This window comes from Lupinus angustifolius, chromosome LG02 (assembly GCF_001865875.1).
Source record: "Lupinus angustifolius cultivar Tanjil chromosome LG02, LupAngTanjil_v1.0, whole genome shotgun sequence".
NCBI classification, from domain to species: domain Eukaryota; kingdom Viridiplantae; phylum Streptophyta; class Magnoliopsida; order Fabales; family Fabaceae; genus Lupinus; species Lupinus angustifolius.
In genome coordinates, this window is record NC_032010.1 from 11,992,697 (window position 1) to 12,010,533 (window position 17,837).

At 33.2% G+C, this 17,837-nt stretch overlaps 2 protein-coding genes across 2 annotated transcripts; one reads left to right on the forward strand and one right to left on the reverse strand.

The window, feature by feature from the left end:
* Nucleotides 3,608-8,990, forward strand: LOC109335933 (F-box protein SKIP5). Its single transcript, XM_019572213.1, has 5 exons — nucleotides 3,608-3,827; nucleotides 6,247-6,391; nucleotides 6,473-6,551; nucleotides 7,939-7,997; nucleotides 8,447-8,990. Exons 1-5 carry the CDS (start codon nucleotides 3,662-3,664, stop codon nucleotides 8,796-8,798), a joined length of 801 nt encoding a protein of 266 aa, XP_019427758.1. The 5' UTR covers nucleotides 3,608-3,661; the 3' UTR covers nucleotides 8,799-8,990.
* On the reverse strand, nucleotides 14,537-17,825 carry LOC109335943 (uridine 5'-monophosphate synthase-like). Its single transcript, XM_019572224.1, has 7 exons — nucleotides 17,720-17,825; nucleotides 16,768-17,630; nucleotides 16,517-16,600; nucleotides 16,010-16,092; nucleotides 15,841-15,928; nucleotides 15,495-15,749; nucleotides 14,537-14,913 (listed from the first exon to the last, which is right to left on the reverse strand). The coding sequence occupies exons 2-7, from the start codon at nucleotides 17,563-17,565 to the stop codon at nucleotides 14,785-14,787; spliced, it is 1,437 nt and encodes a 478-aa protein (XP_019427769.1). The 5' UTR covers nucleotides 17,566-17,630; nucleotides 17,720-17,825; the 3' UTR covers nucleotides 14,537-14,784.

Here is a 17,837-nt window from a genome sequence, read left to right on the forward strand (position 1 = left end):
TTTTATTTAGTTATTCTATTTGGTAATATATGTAATGTTATCCTTATTCCTATTAATATTGTTGTTTGGTTTTTTAATAATGTCTTTTTTTTATTCTTGTTTTGTAATTATTTATATTTCTTTAGCCAATCACCATATAAAATAATAAAAATAGTTATGTTCTTTCGATGTTTTATGTAATTAATCAATGATTCTATTTTTATCTAAGCATGAAAATAGAATTTAAGGTAAGAATTTTGGAGATTAGTGAATAGACCAAACCATATCTTCCATTCTCTTTGAATAGAGAAGTGATGAGCTTTGTCGTATTGTTTCTTCTTTCTATGGTAATATGATTGACGATGGATGGGCAGTGTCATCTTCTAAAATTCTTACTCTAAATTCATTTGATAATTTCAAAATAAAGCAATCACCTTTTCATTAATATCATTCTTGTAAATATTAACAAAACTATCAGTGATTAATATGTCATAATTATTTGAACCATCAATAAATAAGATCATTGTTTTGTTTTTTGAAATTATATTTAATGCGTGAATCAAGGGTCACAATTATTATTATTTTATGGTGTGAATCTTTGAAATAATAGATTTTTTATAAAATTAATTCAAACGAAAAAAACATTTTTTAGTTCTAAGGTTACAAAAGGAGTATTAACTTGAGTATTATTTTATTATCCTGTTACAATGAAGTGGTGAGTGGTTGTCGTACTATATATTTTTCTCTCTAATATGGATAAGACAATACGTACCAAGTCCTTATCTCATTACCCTATTTAATTAAAAGTCGTGAGTAGTTGTCGTACTGCCTCTTCTTTTTTTAAATTGGTAAAGTGGTGTAAGACAAAGTTGTATCTCCCTCCTTAACTCAATTGATAATTTGAGTCCTACTTTTATAATCATGTTAGTAAGAAAGCGATGAGCGGCTGTCGTACTGTCTATTCTTTCTCGCTAATATGGACAAGACGATGTAAGTCAAACCCTTATCTGATTATCTTATTTAATTAAAAGCGGCGAACGACTATCGTACTACCTCTTCTTTTTTGATGAGGGTAAAATGATACGTGGTAAAGTTTATCATTCTCTTTCCCTATCTACTCACAATTTCTTAAACCACCTTTCATAACTAATATCAATCCAATACACCAAACATTTTCTACCCTAAAACTACATAGTCTTGATTTCCCTATTACACCTGAGGATACATAGGAGCAAGATGAACTCTTGTCAAATACAAAAATAAAAAATAATAATTTTTCTTTCAATAAAAGTCACTTGATTAAATAAGTTTTTGGGTATACTTAGTTTTATTCGATTAATGCGGGTATTGTTTGATAATGGGTGGACGAGGTGCTAATACCTCCCCCGATCCATAATCGACTCTTGAGTCCAGAGTTATTGTTCGAAGACCAATCTATCCAATATTTGGGCATCAAAGGGTTTTCTACGTTTTGACCGCAAAAACGTAGTAGCGACTCCAAATCAATCGTGTGACCGGTATTCGGTTGAAAATCGGGGCGTGACACTTAACTACATAATTAATGAAATTTTAATAGCTTTGTCACGACTCATGTCGTATCTTCACTTCTGCTTTTGAAGCGGAAAGTCAGTTCAAAGCTTAATCGGTCTTTTTGTTATTTATTCTCCTCATTTAAATTAAATATGGACCTAGTTTATACTATTTCTATTTCTAAATAAGTATTTTCAACATATTTTTTCTATTTATATGTGTGTTTATAAAATTTTAGGGAAAGTGCTTTTAAAGGGTAGTGAAAGAAAGACAATAAACTTGGACCAAGTGAAATATATTAAAGATGAAGATGAAAAGTCTTGATGAATGATAATGATATTAATGAAAATGAGATAACTATTTTATAAGCTTTTCGATGATGAACATGATTCTTTACTTTCTGATTGACTAATCATTAAAGATGAGCATTAAAATTATACATTTAATTTGGGAGTTTCATGAGATATGAACTTTGAAATGGATGTAGAATGACAAGTTTGATAGAAACTATTGAGGCCTGAGAAGTTCTAGGAGATTATGACATTAGTTGGTTCATAAAGTTGTTTAACAAGATCATTAGGTCTAAGGAGATGTCAAATGGGTGAAGGATAATCATTTTAATCTCTACTTATAAGAACATATGTGACATACAAATTTTACAAACTATATTGGGGATTAGGCTCATGAACCATACTATGAAGCTATCGAAAAGAATAATTAAGTGGAGGTTGAGACAATAGACGCATATCATTAAAAATTAATTTGTTTTATGTTGGGGGAGGTCGACCATAAAGGTTATATATTTACTATTGAAATTAATGGAGAGATGCCAAAGACCCAAAGAGACTTGTACTTGATTTTCATTCATTTAGAGAAGACACATAATAAGTTGCTTAAAGGGGTATTGTAGAAAGCTTTATAGAAAAAATGTATTCAGATTTCCTATATTGGAGCAATCAATGATATGTATGATGCAGTCGAGACCAGTGTAAGAATACAAGATAGAGTCTCAAAAGATTTTCCTATTGCCATAAGACTACATAAAGGAAAATATGAAGCCTTTGCTTGTTTATATTGGTATTGGATATACTTAATGATGTCACAATGCATGTTTTGTGTGTGGATGATTTATCCTAGTTAGAGAGTCGAGAGGAATTAAATGAGAACCTAGAAATATGGAGACAAGCTTTAGAAGTACATAGCTTTCGTGTAAATTGAAGTAAGACAAAGTATATGAAATGTAGGTTTAGTAAGAAGTAGGCAAACTCTACTACGGAGTTAAAGATTGAAGATCATGTCATACCATAAGTCATTGGATTTAAATATCTTGTGTCAATCATACCACATGATTGAGAAATTGATATAAATGTAAACTATATGATTCATGCGGGTGGATGAAAAGACGAAGTGCTTCACATGTCATGTGATAGAAAACATATTACTTAAGCTTAAGGGAAATTTTACCGCACAACTATAAGATTCGTAATATTGTGAGAAAATGAATGTTAGCTGTTAACATATCAAAAAAGAATAAAATCCATGCAAGAGATATGAAACTGATGCATTAGATGAGTGAATATACTAGAAAATATATGATTAAAAATGTATTCAACATGAAGAGAGTTGGTGTAACTCCTATTTCATAAAATATGGTAAAATCATGTCCTAGGTGGTTTGGACATGTGTGGAAGAGACCGTTAGAAATCCTACTAAGAAAAGTAGATGAAATTGAGGTTAGTCCAATTTTCAGAAGAGAAATGTCAATAAAATTATAGGTGAAACGATTAGAAAAGATTTAAAGATATGATTTATGATAGAATATTATTATATCATTTGATCCTTGTAACTGACCTTATCTAATAAGTAAAAATGAAAGACTACAATTATTATAGAAAGATAATAAATTTGTGAGATATTACATAAATTTAATATAAATAAATATATCAAATACAAATAATAATGGAGATACTAAATCAATTGGGTGAGATTATGTTAGGCCCAATGAACATATGATGGGCTCATTGGCCTAATCACAATTTCCAATCCTTCCACGTGACAAACAATGACTTAAAAGTAATAAAAAACTAATAACCCAAACAGGGCATTACAAGTTCAATGAGGAGGTGAATAACCTGTGGAGTTGGAACCAAACATGGCTCATAGGAACACGACGGTAATGGAAAAAGATACTAAGGAACAGTGGAAGAGGAAGAACAACAACAGAAAGAAACGAAACTCTTCTTCTTCTTCTTCTCTCTTCAATAATCTTGATGATGGTACTCTTATGCATATATTCAGCTTCCTTCCCCCTATTCCAGGTATAATCTACTTTTTCAATTACCCTTCTGTTTTTTTCTCCAAAATTTCAATCTTTTCGGTTTATTCAACAATACCCAGATTTTTTTATCCACAGATTTTACTGTTTTTAATGTAATTATTGGGATTTATAGTGCTTAATATGTCTTTATTTATGTAATTTAGAAAATGAACTTGATTTTGAAATTGGATGAACTTTTCTTCTCTATTTGTAAGGATCACGAGTATTTGGTGTTGACTTTTGAGCTTTATTTGCGTCTTGTTGTGTTTTGAGAAATGAAAAGCTTATATTTTTAGGTTTGAATCAAGGGTGGGGAATATGATTTTATATTTTGGAGCCTAAAAGTTGGATATTTATGAAATATACAAGCATGTTCATGTATAGTAGTTTCATGGGGACTATCCAATTTTGATAAACAGTGGAAAAATTTAACTAGTTAATCATTACCTCCCTTCTTGACATGCTTGTTACCTCATCCAAATTTTTCTCTATTGAGTTCTTTTTGTTATTGAAACAAACGATTTAATTGGTAAATTGCCACCAAGTTATTTAGAATGTATGGTTTACATTATGCTAGGTGATAGCACTTTTATCAAATTTGGGTATGACACATGTGTCAGTATTGTGTGATTGTGTCCTTCATAGAGGCTTTCTAATAGAACTGCACCAGAAATTGAGGGACAGAGTAGTATTATTGATGGAAACAGTGGTCTCTGTATCTGTATAAGGGTGATACCATGACGGAGATGAAGAACAGTGCACAGCGATAAAACAGAACTCTCCTACTAAATGGTATTCAAACTTTCCTTTCCTTTCCCGAACAAATGATCACCCTCTCCCTTTCTGTCGAACTGCCTTATGACCGTCTACAACCACTAGTAAACTCTCCTACCACATGGTATTCTAACTTTCCTTTCCCGAATAAATGGTCACCCTCTCCCTTTCTGTCGAACTGCCTTGTCTACAACCACTAGTAACTGAATCTAGCTGTACTAATCCGGTTGTTCTCTCTAACAGTTATGATTGTTATTCTATCGATGACATCACAGGGCCCTACTTCCCGATACTCACATGTATTCTTCTTAGCATAGACTCTCCTTATTAGAGGTCTGCTATTATTTGCCCTTATGTCCATACCTTGCATAATTTCTGCAATAGAATTTTCTCATTGGTTAAGGTTCCCATTTAAAGTGGGGTTTCCTCTTCTCTAACACATTGGGTGACCGAAGTTACCAATGCACAATCCCTTTTACTTGTATTTGATTCTATTGACTTCTCAGCTAACTCTGAATCTCTGATTGGTTAATTACTCTTGTGGCATGTATTGCAATTCCTCTTTTGGTTCCAACTCACTTCCCAAGTGGTACATTTATCTTCGAAAAATGGTAGTGAATAGTATTTATTAAGTTGACTTAAGATTCATAGGTCTGACACAGCCACCCCCCTGCCCCCTCCGACATGTGTGTTATACAGTTATGCACAAGTCAAGATCTGCACAAATGAGTCGTTTATTTCTGCATTGTGATGTAGCTAAAAACAATAACCAATCCTTTGAGTTTGCAATTAATGCTGGGTGATAGGGTAGGCATAGGGTAGTAGAAAAGAGGTTTGTTGTTAGGAGTTGTTTGAATTAAATAAAGAGGGAATTCCTAGAATACCCTTACTAGTTAGTTAGACTAGTGTATTAGTTGTATAAATAGAGAAGGGAAAGCTTGTAAGATGTAGTTTTTGGAGAAGTTGTAATTGGGAACTAATTTAGGAAATCAGTTAGGGAAGTTACTCTCTGGCCAAAGGAGTTCTTCATCATTGTATACACACTTTCTGCAATAATACAATTTACTGGTCAAGATCACATTGATCTTGTATCGATTCTTTCTTCTATTTTCTACCTACTGTTTCTGTTTGATACCAGTCTTATCACTGGGTGTGTGCTTTTCCACCTTGAAAGTTTGGTTGATACAAAGGTTTTAGTAAAAACTTATGCCCAGATAAGATTTGCTAGAATTTTGGTAGTTCAGCTAGATTCAAATGACACGGGATCACTCATCTATCCAATATTACAATGGCAACTCATTCTGACAAAAACTCTGGCTGTATAGAATTTTAGTTGATTTTAAAGGTATTTTCCTTCTGATAAAAATACTTTGGGACATGGTTGTACTTTTAGCCTCCCTCCCTCTGGTGTTCACCATGGCTTTGAGATTTGAGAATGTTTCCGTCACTGATTTGCAAAGAGATTGGGAAGCCCTGCCTCATTGTTTGTGTGTCTGTTGCTTTTTCTTATTTTAGAGGAAATTCCTCACCCTCCTTGTTCTTACACTTCGATCCTCCTTTTAACTAACATTTTCTTATTAAAGAACAATGTAATAAATAAAATACTATGTTGCATTTCTGTCACGAAGCTGCTATTGAGTTTGCAGATCGCTTTAATACCGCCCTCGTTTGCCACAGATGGAATTACTTGGCATGTCATCCTCGCCTGTGGCTTCGAGTAGATCGCTCAGTCCGAGACTTATCTGAACCTGGTGTTTTCCCCAACATTGAAACTGCTATCTCTGCTTCAAGGCATGTAGCATTAATGTTGTTTGTGTATGACTCTAGATTTTTCTTTAGGCCATGGGTTATAAATGTATTTTTTTCTTACAGACCGGGTGATACCATTCTAATAGCAGCTGGTGGAAGCCATCGTGTCTCAAATATTCAAATAGATAAACCACTTTGCTTGGTGAGTTAGCTCTTTTCTTACATGGTGGTGGTGGAATTTAATTAGACATATATAGTTGTTTTTATTTTTTATTTATGTGTTAAAAACACATTTAGATGGTATTCAGCAAGTTGTAAATATTAATAACTGACTTTTTTTCTTTTGTTCCTTATTGAGCCATATTAATATAAATATGCCTAGGTTGTGTTATGACATAGAAGCTCCACCTGAGTCAAGTCAAGTGTCCAATATGTGTTGGACATAGACGGGACTCCTTTTTAACCTTCCTTGCTTTGTTGAACACTTCATTGTTAATAATTTTCATGTCGCGATACAGTATTAACTGATTTTTTGTTGTTAAGCACATCAATAAGTTTAGGCGTTTGGTTTCTATTTGTTGTTAAGCACTTAAGCATATTGCCTTTATAATGCGGTTTCCCTTGTAAGCATCTTGAGGGATTGAACAACTTGGATCCATTGATTTTCTCCTTTTTCTTTGTTGTTTTCTGTATTGTACTGTTGCTCCATGCAACCAATCCCACCCAGTGGGAAATGGTTTTAGTTGCTGTTGATTTGTACTTCTGCTAAGGAGGATTCCTTATCCTCACTTCTCTTTGTATTTTTCTCCCCTTCATCTTGATGACTTCTTATATCAGACAAAAATATTTTGCGTCATCCTATGCTATGAAGTTATCCCGGCTTGTTTAGGTCAACTAATGTCACTGCAAATAACTGAATTTCAGAAAATCATGTTTTGGGTTGGGTTTAATAATTAACACTAGATGTGGAGTTGCTTTCATGTGTAAGGAAGACCCAAAATTTGGTGTGTTATTGAGAGAGAAAAGCACAGCAAGAACTGCTTAGACTCCAATGCTACTAGAAACTACAACAAGATTTGCTCAGATTCCAATGTGGCTGCTGTTGCAATAGACCCAAATGAAATGCCACTTAGTTTGTCATAATCCGTGAAGTGATTCATTTCCGTGAAGATAATCCTCAGACTAACAATACTAGCAGAGAAAAAATAGGGTCCCAAAGCAAGTTTTCCATTCAAGTATTTTTTTTTCTGAACATTTTTTCAAGAACTGTTTGAAAGGGTCTTAAAAAAGAACTGAAACAAACAGTCCAATGTCAGTTTTATGTCTCTGCCAAATGCTCGTAAGCGAATTCTTCGCTAATGATAATTGATGCTTCTATCTTCTCATGAATGCAACCATTCATCGTTGGATGCATTGGTTGTGGTGTTTGCCATTTGACAGTTGGAACGCAGGTTCGAAACCCAATTGCAGCAAATCATTTAAATTTCCTATCTAGTGGGATCAATCTAATTCTTGAGGAAAGAATAAGTGTTGATGATATTTAAAAAAAATCTATGCTTTCTTATCCAAAATTAATGTTCCTTGTTCAGATTGGTGCAGGTGAAGTTCCAGATGACACAACACTAATTTGTTCCCGAGGCTCAGACAGGTTTGCATTCCTTATTATTTATATTTTATCTAGTTGTGTAGTGAACTTTTGAAGTGGTAGATATGAGCCACCTTTATGCTGCTACATTTTCAATGGATAACATGCTTGGCAATACAGTGCCTTTGAGCCTCATGCGATGTGTTTGGGGTTCATGGATGGCATTCGTGTGTCGTTAGATGGGAACGTTTGCTATCCCAGTGTGCCACAACAATGTGTCATGGATTTTTGATGGATCAATCAATTTAAATTTCCAACAATTAATAGAGAGATGATGTTTCTCGACCAATCGGAAACCATAGCTCAAGGTTGTGACATACTTTATGGGACGATGAATGTTAATTACCATCTCAAGCATTATTCGGCAGCTTGGAAAGGACTTCTTAAAAAGTACCACCAAATATTTCATCTTAAGCAGCATATGATATGCGCTTTTCGTTTCCTCTGAGCAGTGCGTTGGAGTTCCTTTCCACCTGCAAGTTAGCGAACTTAACGGTGAAAGCAGAGCTCGGTTGCTGCTTGCTACATAGAAGGGGAAGACTAACAGTAGATGGATGCATACTTCAGTGTGAAACAAACCCTCTTGATTATCTCTCATGTCCCATTGTGAGTACTTCCAGTCGCAATGAGGTTATTCCCTCATCAATGAAGGGTAATAAGGGTGATGGCGTATTTGTTTCGCAAACTCGTATCGAAGGGGGTGCCAAAGCCGTCTTGACAAGTGGAGATCTGGTCTTACAACGAGTCAGAGTGATTTATGCTCGCGCATCGCTTCTTTTCTGGTTTGATGTAGAGCAGTTGTGAGCAAATCTGGTCATGATAACATGCCTTTGTTATATCATTTGTTGTTTTGCTTTCCTAAACTTTAACTGTAATTTATTTTAGTGGTGTAAGGATAGCATGTAGAATTCTTTTACTGATGCTTTTTCTGTTAGTGTACCATTCGGATATGTAAAACAATATAATAATAAAGTTTCAGTGTAGTAAGTACCTTTGAGTTCTGTTTATGAGTTGAAATTTGAAGAGGAAAGATTAAAAATGAAGGTCGGAGAGTTATGAAATAGAGCAAATTACATTGACACCCCTTTAGCAAAATTACGCAAACTACTCCTCACTTTTTCACACCTACACAAACCCCTAATTTTTATACTTTTGTTACACTGACCACCCTTGCATAAGAAATAAGTATAATTTTTTGAACAAAAAATGTGATAAATGCAATTAAGTTAAACAAAATATGGTATATTGTGGAGACAAATTCAAATAATATGAGTCGGTACCCTTTATTATTTTTGGTTCGTTACGATATAGTATAAGAGCGATTTAAACAATATCTCTTTAGAATTGTTGATGCATTTTGTAACAAAAAATAATAAAGATACATTGATTTGTATATTATTTGAATTTTTTCTCATAATATATCATGTTTTATTTAACTTAATTGCATTTATCACATTTTTATTTAAAATATTACACTTATTTCTCATGCAGGGGTGGTCAGTGCAACGAAAATATTAAAACTAGGGAAAGTTTGTGTAGAAAAGTGAGGGGTGGTTTGTGTAGAAAAGTGAGGGGTGGTTTGTGTAATTTCACTAAAACTCAAGGGATGTCTTTGTAATTAACTCTTATGAAATATACGTGAGATGATTCTGAAACTTTCCTTTTTTCTTCGTTTCCATCTAAATCTAAAACTCAACTCGTAAACAAAACCTTTAAAATATTATTTATATAAATGATATTTAAGTTGATTTTTTTTTCAATGAGAAAAATACAGCTTCAAATAATATATATAAGGCATTTAAATTGATACATTAAAACTTAAAGAAAGCATTCTGATTATTCCTAATGTTTTGGTTTGGAATATTCGGACTTTTATTTGTGTGAAATCCTTCATTACCAAATTAAATATAGTTTTTCTTGTTAAAGGTTTATATATATATATATATATATATATATATATATATATATATATATATATATATATATATATATATGTATTAGAGGGTTAGTTTGAAGCAATGGTAAAGTTGATATTTAATGACTCTGATGTTATGGATTAAAATTTTGGAAACAACTATTCCTGCCCTGAGATTAAGGTTGTGTATATGTATGTTATCTTGTTATTGCAATTTATTTTGTTAGTGGACTCTTTCCATTACACGTAAAACTCATGGATCAGTTCACTACTTGTCACAACCAGTTAGTACGTGTTTGACAACATTGGGAAGAGTCAGAATTCCATTTGAGGTCTCTAAACAGTTTTTATTTAGCATGAACATACTAGAAATTTAGTAGTTGTAGACTTGTAGTTGAGGTTTAGTTTCAAATCCCTTGGTTAAAGAATTTTTAAATAGTTCTTTTATTTCTTTTCAAGAAAAGTCAATTTGTGTTTTCAAATACTATTTTTACTATAACGTCCTTAAAAGTTATCAACTTACATCTACCAATACGTACATTTTAGAGTCTAACATTAATTTGAATTAAATTCTATTATACATTAGCTTTTGAGATGTTTGTTGCTGACATCAACTAATTATCATATTCAACCATCCAGATTGATGCACTTTAATCTCTAAATTGCAAAGTGCACTTTCAAGGTGACACTACTATTTATTACTTATTAGTATAAACCATCAAATATGTCCTACAAGGATACGATAACCACCATGTTAGTCCTCCAAAGAATATATATCAATTCATTGCAAAAGCAAAAATTGATTTATTTTACCCTGTCAGGTGAGCAAAATGCAAATGATTAAATGTGTTTGGAATTTGTTTTGATAAATTTTGAGCTTATGTTTGAATAGCAATGTACTATTAATCTTCACCCATTTGAGATATCAATTCAAAGCAAATAAACTAGCCTTTTCTTCAAATAAATTATTCGTGCATTTCGAATAACTGGAAGAAAAAGTTATTATCACAACTGATACTGACAATGAACCGAACCAACTCGGTATTCGTTCAAAATTCGATTCGTTATTTAGTTCGATAAATTTGGTTCTTGAACCAAATGAGCTGAACTTGAGCTCGTTAAATAAATGAACTGAACTTGAGTTGGATATAGTTCGACTCATTAGGTTCATGAGTTGGCTTGATATATATATATATATATATGAGATTTGCTAAGATAGGAACCTCCCTTTTTAGTTGGGTACATGTTAGCAATGAATACCATAAAGTTTTGTAAAAAATATCATTTATATTTTGGAGAGATAAGAACGTTAATAAGGTTATTTTAGTAACATTACTTTAAAAAACAATAAACAAAAAATCACATTCATCTCCTCTATCATTTCCAATCACTCATCTTCCTCTATTGTCCCTAACCACCATGTCCCTCTATCATCCCAACCACCTTGTCCCACCATAATGAAGTGTCAATTATAGCATTGCAAGTACAATTTAGTGAAGAATATATAAACATATTGCATACAATGACACTTCATTATGGGACATAGTGATTGGGGATGATAGAGGAAGATGAGTGGTTGAGGATGATAGAGGAAGATGAGTGGTTGAGGATGATAGAGGAGATGAATGTGATTTTTTTTGTTTATTGTTTTTTAAAGTAATGTTACTAAAATAACCTTAGTAACATTCTTATCTCTCCAAAATATAAAGGATATTTTTGATAAAATTTTGTGGTATTCATTGCTAACATGTACCTAATTAAAAAGAGAAGTTCCCTATATTAGCAAATCTATATTTATATATAAACTATTTTTTATGTTTACTATTTCATATACATTATTTTTATATTTATTATTATTATATATATAAACAAGATTATATATATATATATAAAAAACCTTTTGCAGTATTTTTCAAATTTTAATTAATTATTTAAGTTGTCCAAATGAATTAATTAAACTGTACCGAACAGTTCGTGAACTTTAATCGAGCCAAACTCAAGCTAAAAAAATAACTCGTATTGAATTCGAGTTGAGTTTCGAGTTAGACCAATCTTTATCGAGCGGAACTGAGCTGAGCTCTGATTCGACTCAGTTCGGCTCGTTTCCAGCCCCAATGACAACCATGTATAGAAACAAAAATTACTAAACTAAGACAACTATGTTTAGAAACAAAACTCAAATAACTAAACTAGAAAAAAAAACATGTAAAGACCAAGACATACAATACAATAAAGTTGAGGACCCTTGATTTCGGACCACACAATATACTAGACTCTGCATAACAAAGATGAAGATATTATATTGCATGTGTGGTTATATTAAATAAGATAGGATAATGAAAGAAAAACTATAGAGAAAGTTGAAATAGTTTATATTGTAGAGAATATGATAAAATCATGTTTTTGGTGGTTTGAACATGCTTGGAGGATGTGGATAGTTTTGTAAGGATAGTATGACAATGAAAACCGAATGGTACCTACCCGAGCTCAACTCTAATTTAATGGGAAAAACTCAAAGTGTTAGAGTTCAGGTTTTACCCGAGTACGACTTTCGGGTTTGGTATAGTTAACTTCGAACCCAACTAGACTGATATACATAAGCCTACAAAGTATATATATATATATATATTATAGAACCTATATATATATAAATATATGTTTCAAGCGCATTCTAATCAGATTATACTGGGTCCACTTAATTTAGGTTTGAGGTTGAGTAAGTACAAATTCAATCCTGATTCACCCCATTATCATTCCTAATACTTAATTATGGTGGAGGCTTTGTGGATGTGACAACCTAGGAATGGATGGACGAAACTTAGAACGTGGTGTGCAACACATTTCCTCCATGTGTTAGGCTTCATAATGAAGTTCTCTCTGATGTTGGGAATATATACCTATGGAAAAGGAGATGCAAACTAATGGAGAACTGGATGGGCTAACCCCACAAAAAATTATTGGGCCCATGAATGCCTAAAGTGTGTTGAGATTTCTGGTAGCCCAAAAAAATTAAAAGCAAATCTGAAAGAGAAATTATCCGCAATGAAGAAAAAGGCAAAATACCATACAAATCAGAGAAGAAATTAGCAAACAAAAATGCAGAGAGAAAATGGATTATGTAGAAGACTTAGTTTTATTCATCAACAAGATACATAATTTATACAACATGAAAAAGAAAACTGATGCAGAAAAAATAAATTCCTACATAAATGACATAATGAGTCACATAAGTACTTTTAACATAGGTGAAATATTCTAACAGTCATATTGATACTTTGTTGTCTAATGAATAGAAACATAACATATTGACCTTTTACTGCCTTATTGACTCTGGAGCTGTAAATTTCAAATTTATGTCATATACTTATTCTCAGGTCAAGATTGAACTTGGTTATGTAAATTCATTTGACTCTTATACCATTTTTGTGTTTAGACATCTCTACCAAGTCATATATCTCATTTTTTTAGAGCATCATGAGCTCATCCTTCATTGCATCTATCAATTTCTGGTCATCATGTTTCAGGCCTATTGCTTGTTTGGAAGAGATATAATTTATATGTAATTGTAATTATCATCTACTTTATGTGGGTTATCACTATATTGGCTTATAAAGAATATTAATTGGAAGTTAGTCCATTTCAAAAAGAAGAAGACGAAGAAAAATCATATGCAAAATCATTAAGAAAAACTTAATCAATAAATATGATTAATTAATTTATGATATAGCATCATATCATCTTTGATACATGTAGTTGACCCTAACTAGTTGAACAAAAGTTTGATTATTGTCGTAGATCTCTTCTCTCACCCATTAAACAGTGTAAACATCCAGTCCTAATTATTTTATAAAATCAAAATATAAAAATTTCAAAACAAAAACAAATAAAAATTAAAGATTAAGAAGACATCCTAGAAAATTTTGAAACATCATATGGTGGATTTTATATGTATTCTTCATATTTTTGTAAAAAAAAATTATTAACTTGAAACCATTTTTATCCCCATAATTATTTAATTGTTCGATTTTTAATCAGTAGTTATAAAACCTTTGACTACCGACAATTCTGTTTTAATTCACGATTTTAAAAAACAATTTAATAAAACATTTAATATGAAATTCGACATGGTTCAATACACAATGAACAAAGCATTTAATGATTAGTCCAAACAGATATTTTGAATACCATTGGAACATTATCTAAAGTAGTTTAGGCTTCACTATAAAAGGAATGAGAACCTCCTCAGATACAGAGATACAAGAAATTAAGTGCATAAAAACTCTATAAAAGTACTTGTATAGAAATTCCAAGTGTATAGAATTACAACTTAATTGCTTTGTATAGAAAAAATTAAACATATAGCTTTCCAACACTTTTAAAATACTATTTCCCTATGCAGAAATATCCTTTTTGAATCCTTAACGAATGCATTTAAGACACTTGTTCACATTTTAATATTCCCTTTCAACCAATGTCCTGTAGGTGACAAAAAAATGTATTGGTATAATAGTGTAAAGCTCCACTAGATTCTTATATGGACGAAAATGTCGAATGTTCAATTAATGGGAGCGGATATCCTTGATTATACCCAAAAAAATATTCCTAATGTATTGGTATAATAGCGGTTTGAAAAAATGGAATGTCATCCCACGTTCTATTCCAGAATCCAATTATTCCTAATTTGTTGCTGAAAACAAATATTCATAGAATAGCATCCCTATTCCAATTTCTATGATGAACTGTGAATAAAACATCTACTATCATGAAAACAAAGACACCATTTTAATACCAAAGATACTCTGGTTTCCAGTGAAGTTAGATGTCCCACAAAAACATAATTTCAGGTCATCCTTTTATTCTTGGAATGCAAACCTCTCAAGTGCTCTTTGCCAAATATGCATTCCATCCTTGAAGACGGTATTCATGAGCTGCCTCAGCAGGATTTGCTGCTTTGATGATGCCACGTCCCACAATGATAATGTCACTACCCCGGTCGTGTATGACCTGGAAAACCATATGGTGAATCGTCAAGATCAGCTAGCTCAAATATAAGACGAGCATGAAAAATGCTATAACAGCTGAAAATAGTAGAAATAAGAGGAAAGAAATACTTCATTAATGTATTTTCAGCACAGGAAAATAGCTATAATTTCCATACCTAAGTTACCCTCAATAAGAGATAAGACATAAAATCAAGATATTAGCTTGGTAAGGTAAGCAAATCAATGAATCATTTCACACCTTTTCATTTATATTGATTAACTGTCATATTTATGTAATAGCCCCAGAATATCCATGATACTCATGTCATCCCCCATATTATAATTTGAAAGGCCTAATCATATTCGATGCACACTAATTGTCAGGACATGTATACTCTCAACTCTTGTTAAATAATCTTCATTTTCTTGTCCAATGCAGAGTAATTAGGGAGTAAGACTGATAAACCAGTATATCCCTCCATCTCCCTTTCTCTTACCCTATTTTCTACATAGAAGTTCTTTTCAATCAAAGAAAGAACTAGTAAATTAATATTAAAATGCTTCTATACATTTAACTTCTGTGTATGACCAAAAGATGCTTACAGAATATGGAGTGTTATATTGCTGCCCCAAAGCATCACCACCAGTCACCATTTGAACTCCAGGAGTTGCCTGAATGAAAGAAGGATTTATGGGTGCCCCTGGCCATGATGCTGGATTGACTGAGATGAAGCCAATAACAAAGTCAGAATGTTCCTCGGCAATTTTCAACGCAGCAGCAGTATAATCTCCCTTGGCAAGATTACCAGCTGAACTCATTTCAGCAAGCAGTAACAGACCCCTGCCACGAGGCAAACCCTGAGTATGGTTCAAGAAACATGTTAGGCTATTAATTGAGGTCTTGCATTAGTCAAGATAATATAATGAGAATGGCTGCACCATTACAGACCTTCAATTTTAATCCATCCACAATTCCAGGACCAGAGATTATGTGAGCATTTACTATATGAGCCCAATCCAATATATGAAAGATCCCTCTGCAGATAATAGATAGAAATATGTCATATTAAATGCATAAACAGATGAGAGGAATCCAATATAGTTTAGTATTGTCGTACCCTTCATATTGCATGGTTACTGTGTTACCAATGTCGGCAAATTTGCGATCCTCGAAGATTAAGAAGTTATGTTTTTCTGCAATCTTCAATAGATAGAGCATACATTAGGCACAAGTAGATCATAAATGTAACCAAGTCCTTAAAGCCTAGGAAGCACAGATACAAATACGACACAATACAAAACATTGATACAGAAAAAATGAATAAAATAATTAAAAGATATAAAGATGAAAAGTATTTAAAAGGCATCAAAATATCTGATACAATACATATGGGATACTGGTGTGACAACCATTTTGAAGTATCGGAGCTACTAAACTTAAAAATTATAACACGTTATGCTCATAGTTACATATAATATCTTATCTTAGGTTAAGTTCAGGAAATCAGCATTCTGTGTTCATAAATGCAAGCAATCTTCTAGTGTACAGGGGTCAAAATGGAAATCTCTTCTCCTATCATGAGAAACATACATGAGAAAAAACAAGGCTTATTTGAGCACTATACCGCGTGAAGCTTAGAACCAAAATCAGGAGTAAAATCTGGCAAGATGTCCACATGAGTCTTCAGCAAACATATTTCAGGTCCAACCTGACAGAGAGGACAATCAAATTAATCAAAAGAAAGAATGATAAAAACAATTGTAAAATACTCTGCAAACTGCACATCCAAGTGAACAAAGACACAAAGTAGTGTCTGTCTCTACAGATTTTGTACTATGTAATGGGAGGATTTCCGAAAGAACTACAAGTTCTCACCTTCTCAGCAATTTCAAGCAACTCAGCTGCAGTTCCAACATCTGCAGCCAAACACAAATTACTCTCCTTCTCAACCATTATCTCAAACATCCTCTTTCCAGTTGGATTCTTCGACAACTTTGCCCTCTCCCCGAACGACAAAGCCTTGACCGTACTTCTAGGCTTCTCCACCTTCCCCAAAGCAGCAACCTTCCGATTCTCCGCTAAGAATCTCAAAACAACTCCTACCATCTCATCATCAAGCTTCCCATGATCCCTCAAAATTTTAACCATTTCAGTCAACTTAATTATCGCATGCAGCTTAACACCGTTCTCCAACAAATTTTCTCTCCCACCCTGCTCTCTATCGATCAAAACAACAGCATCACTAATCTTCAACCCTACAGCACGCAAAGGCGCCGCAGTTTCCAAGACCGATGTGCCACTGGTAACCAAATCCTCGATTATTAAGCAACTCTGGCCAGGCTTGAAATCACCTTCAATAGCTTTAGCAGTGCCGTAGTCTTTGATTTCCTTACGGCGCATAACCATGGGGATGTTCTGAGCGAGAGAGACACAAGTGGCAATGGGCAAAGCAGTGTAAGGGACACCACACACGAGTTCGTAGGAGATGGAGGAGACCGAGGATATTAAGGTTTCGGATATTTTCTGAAGGAGAGACGGGTAAGATATAATGAGGCGGAGGTCTATGTAGACTGGTGAGGAGATGCCGGATTTGAGCTTGAAATTGCCAAACTTGACTGCTGAGATGTCGTGGAGTTGGAGAACTAGAGACTCTATCAGTGATAATGCAGTCATTTCCGCAGAAATAGTGTGCGCTTGTGACTGAGTTTCAAGGAATTGTTTAAGGCCTCAAAGATAACCTGATATATTTTGGGAAGAGGGAAAAATAAAATGCATGAAAAACCAAAGAAGATACAAGAGGAAGAGGAAGAGGAATAGAGGAGGTTACCTGAACAAGACAGCTCTGGTAGTGGTGGATGAGGAAGAGAAACGTGACGGTGCTATGTTCACTGAGAAAGGCTATTAGGTTAGAACGGTAACTAAAGTTGGCTGTTTTTTATAATAGA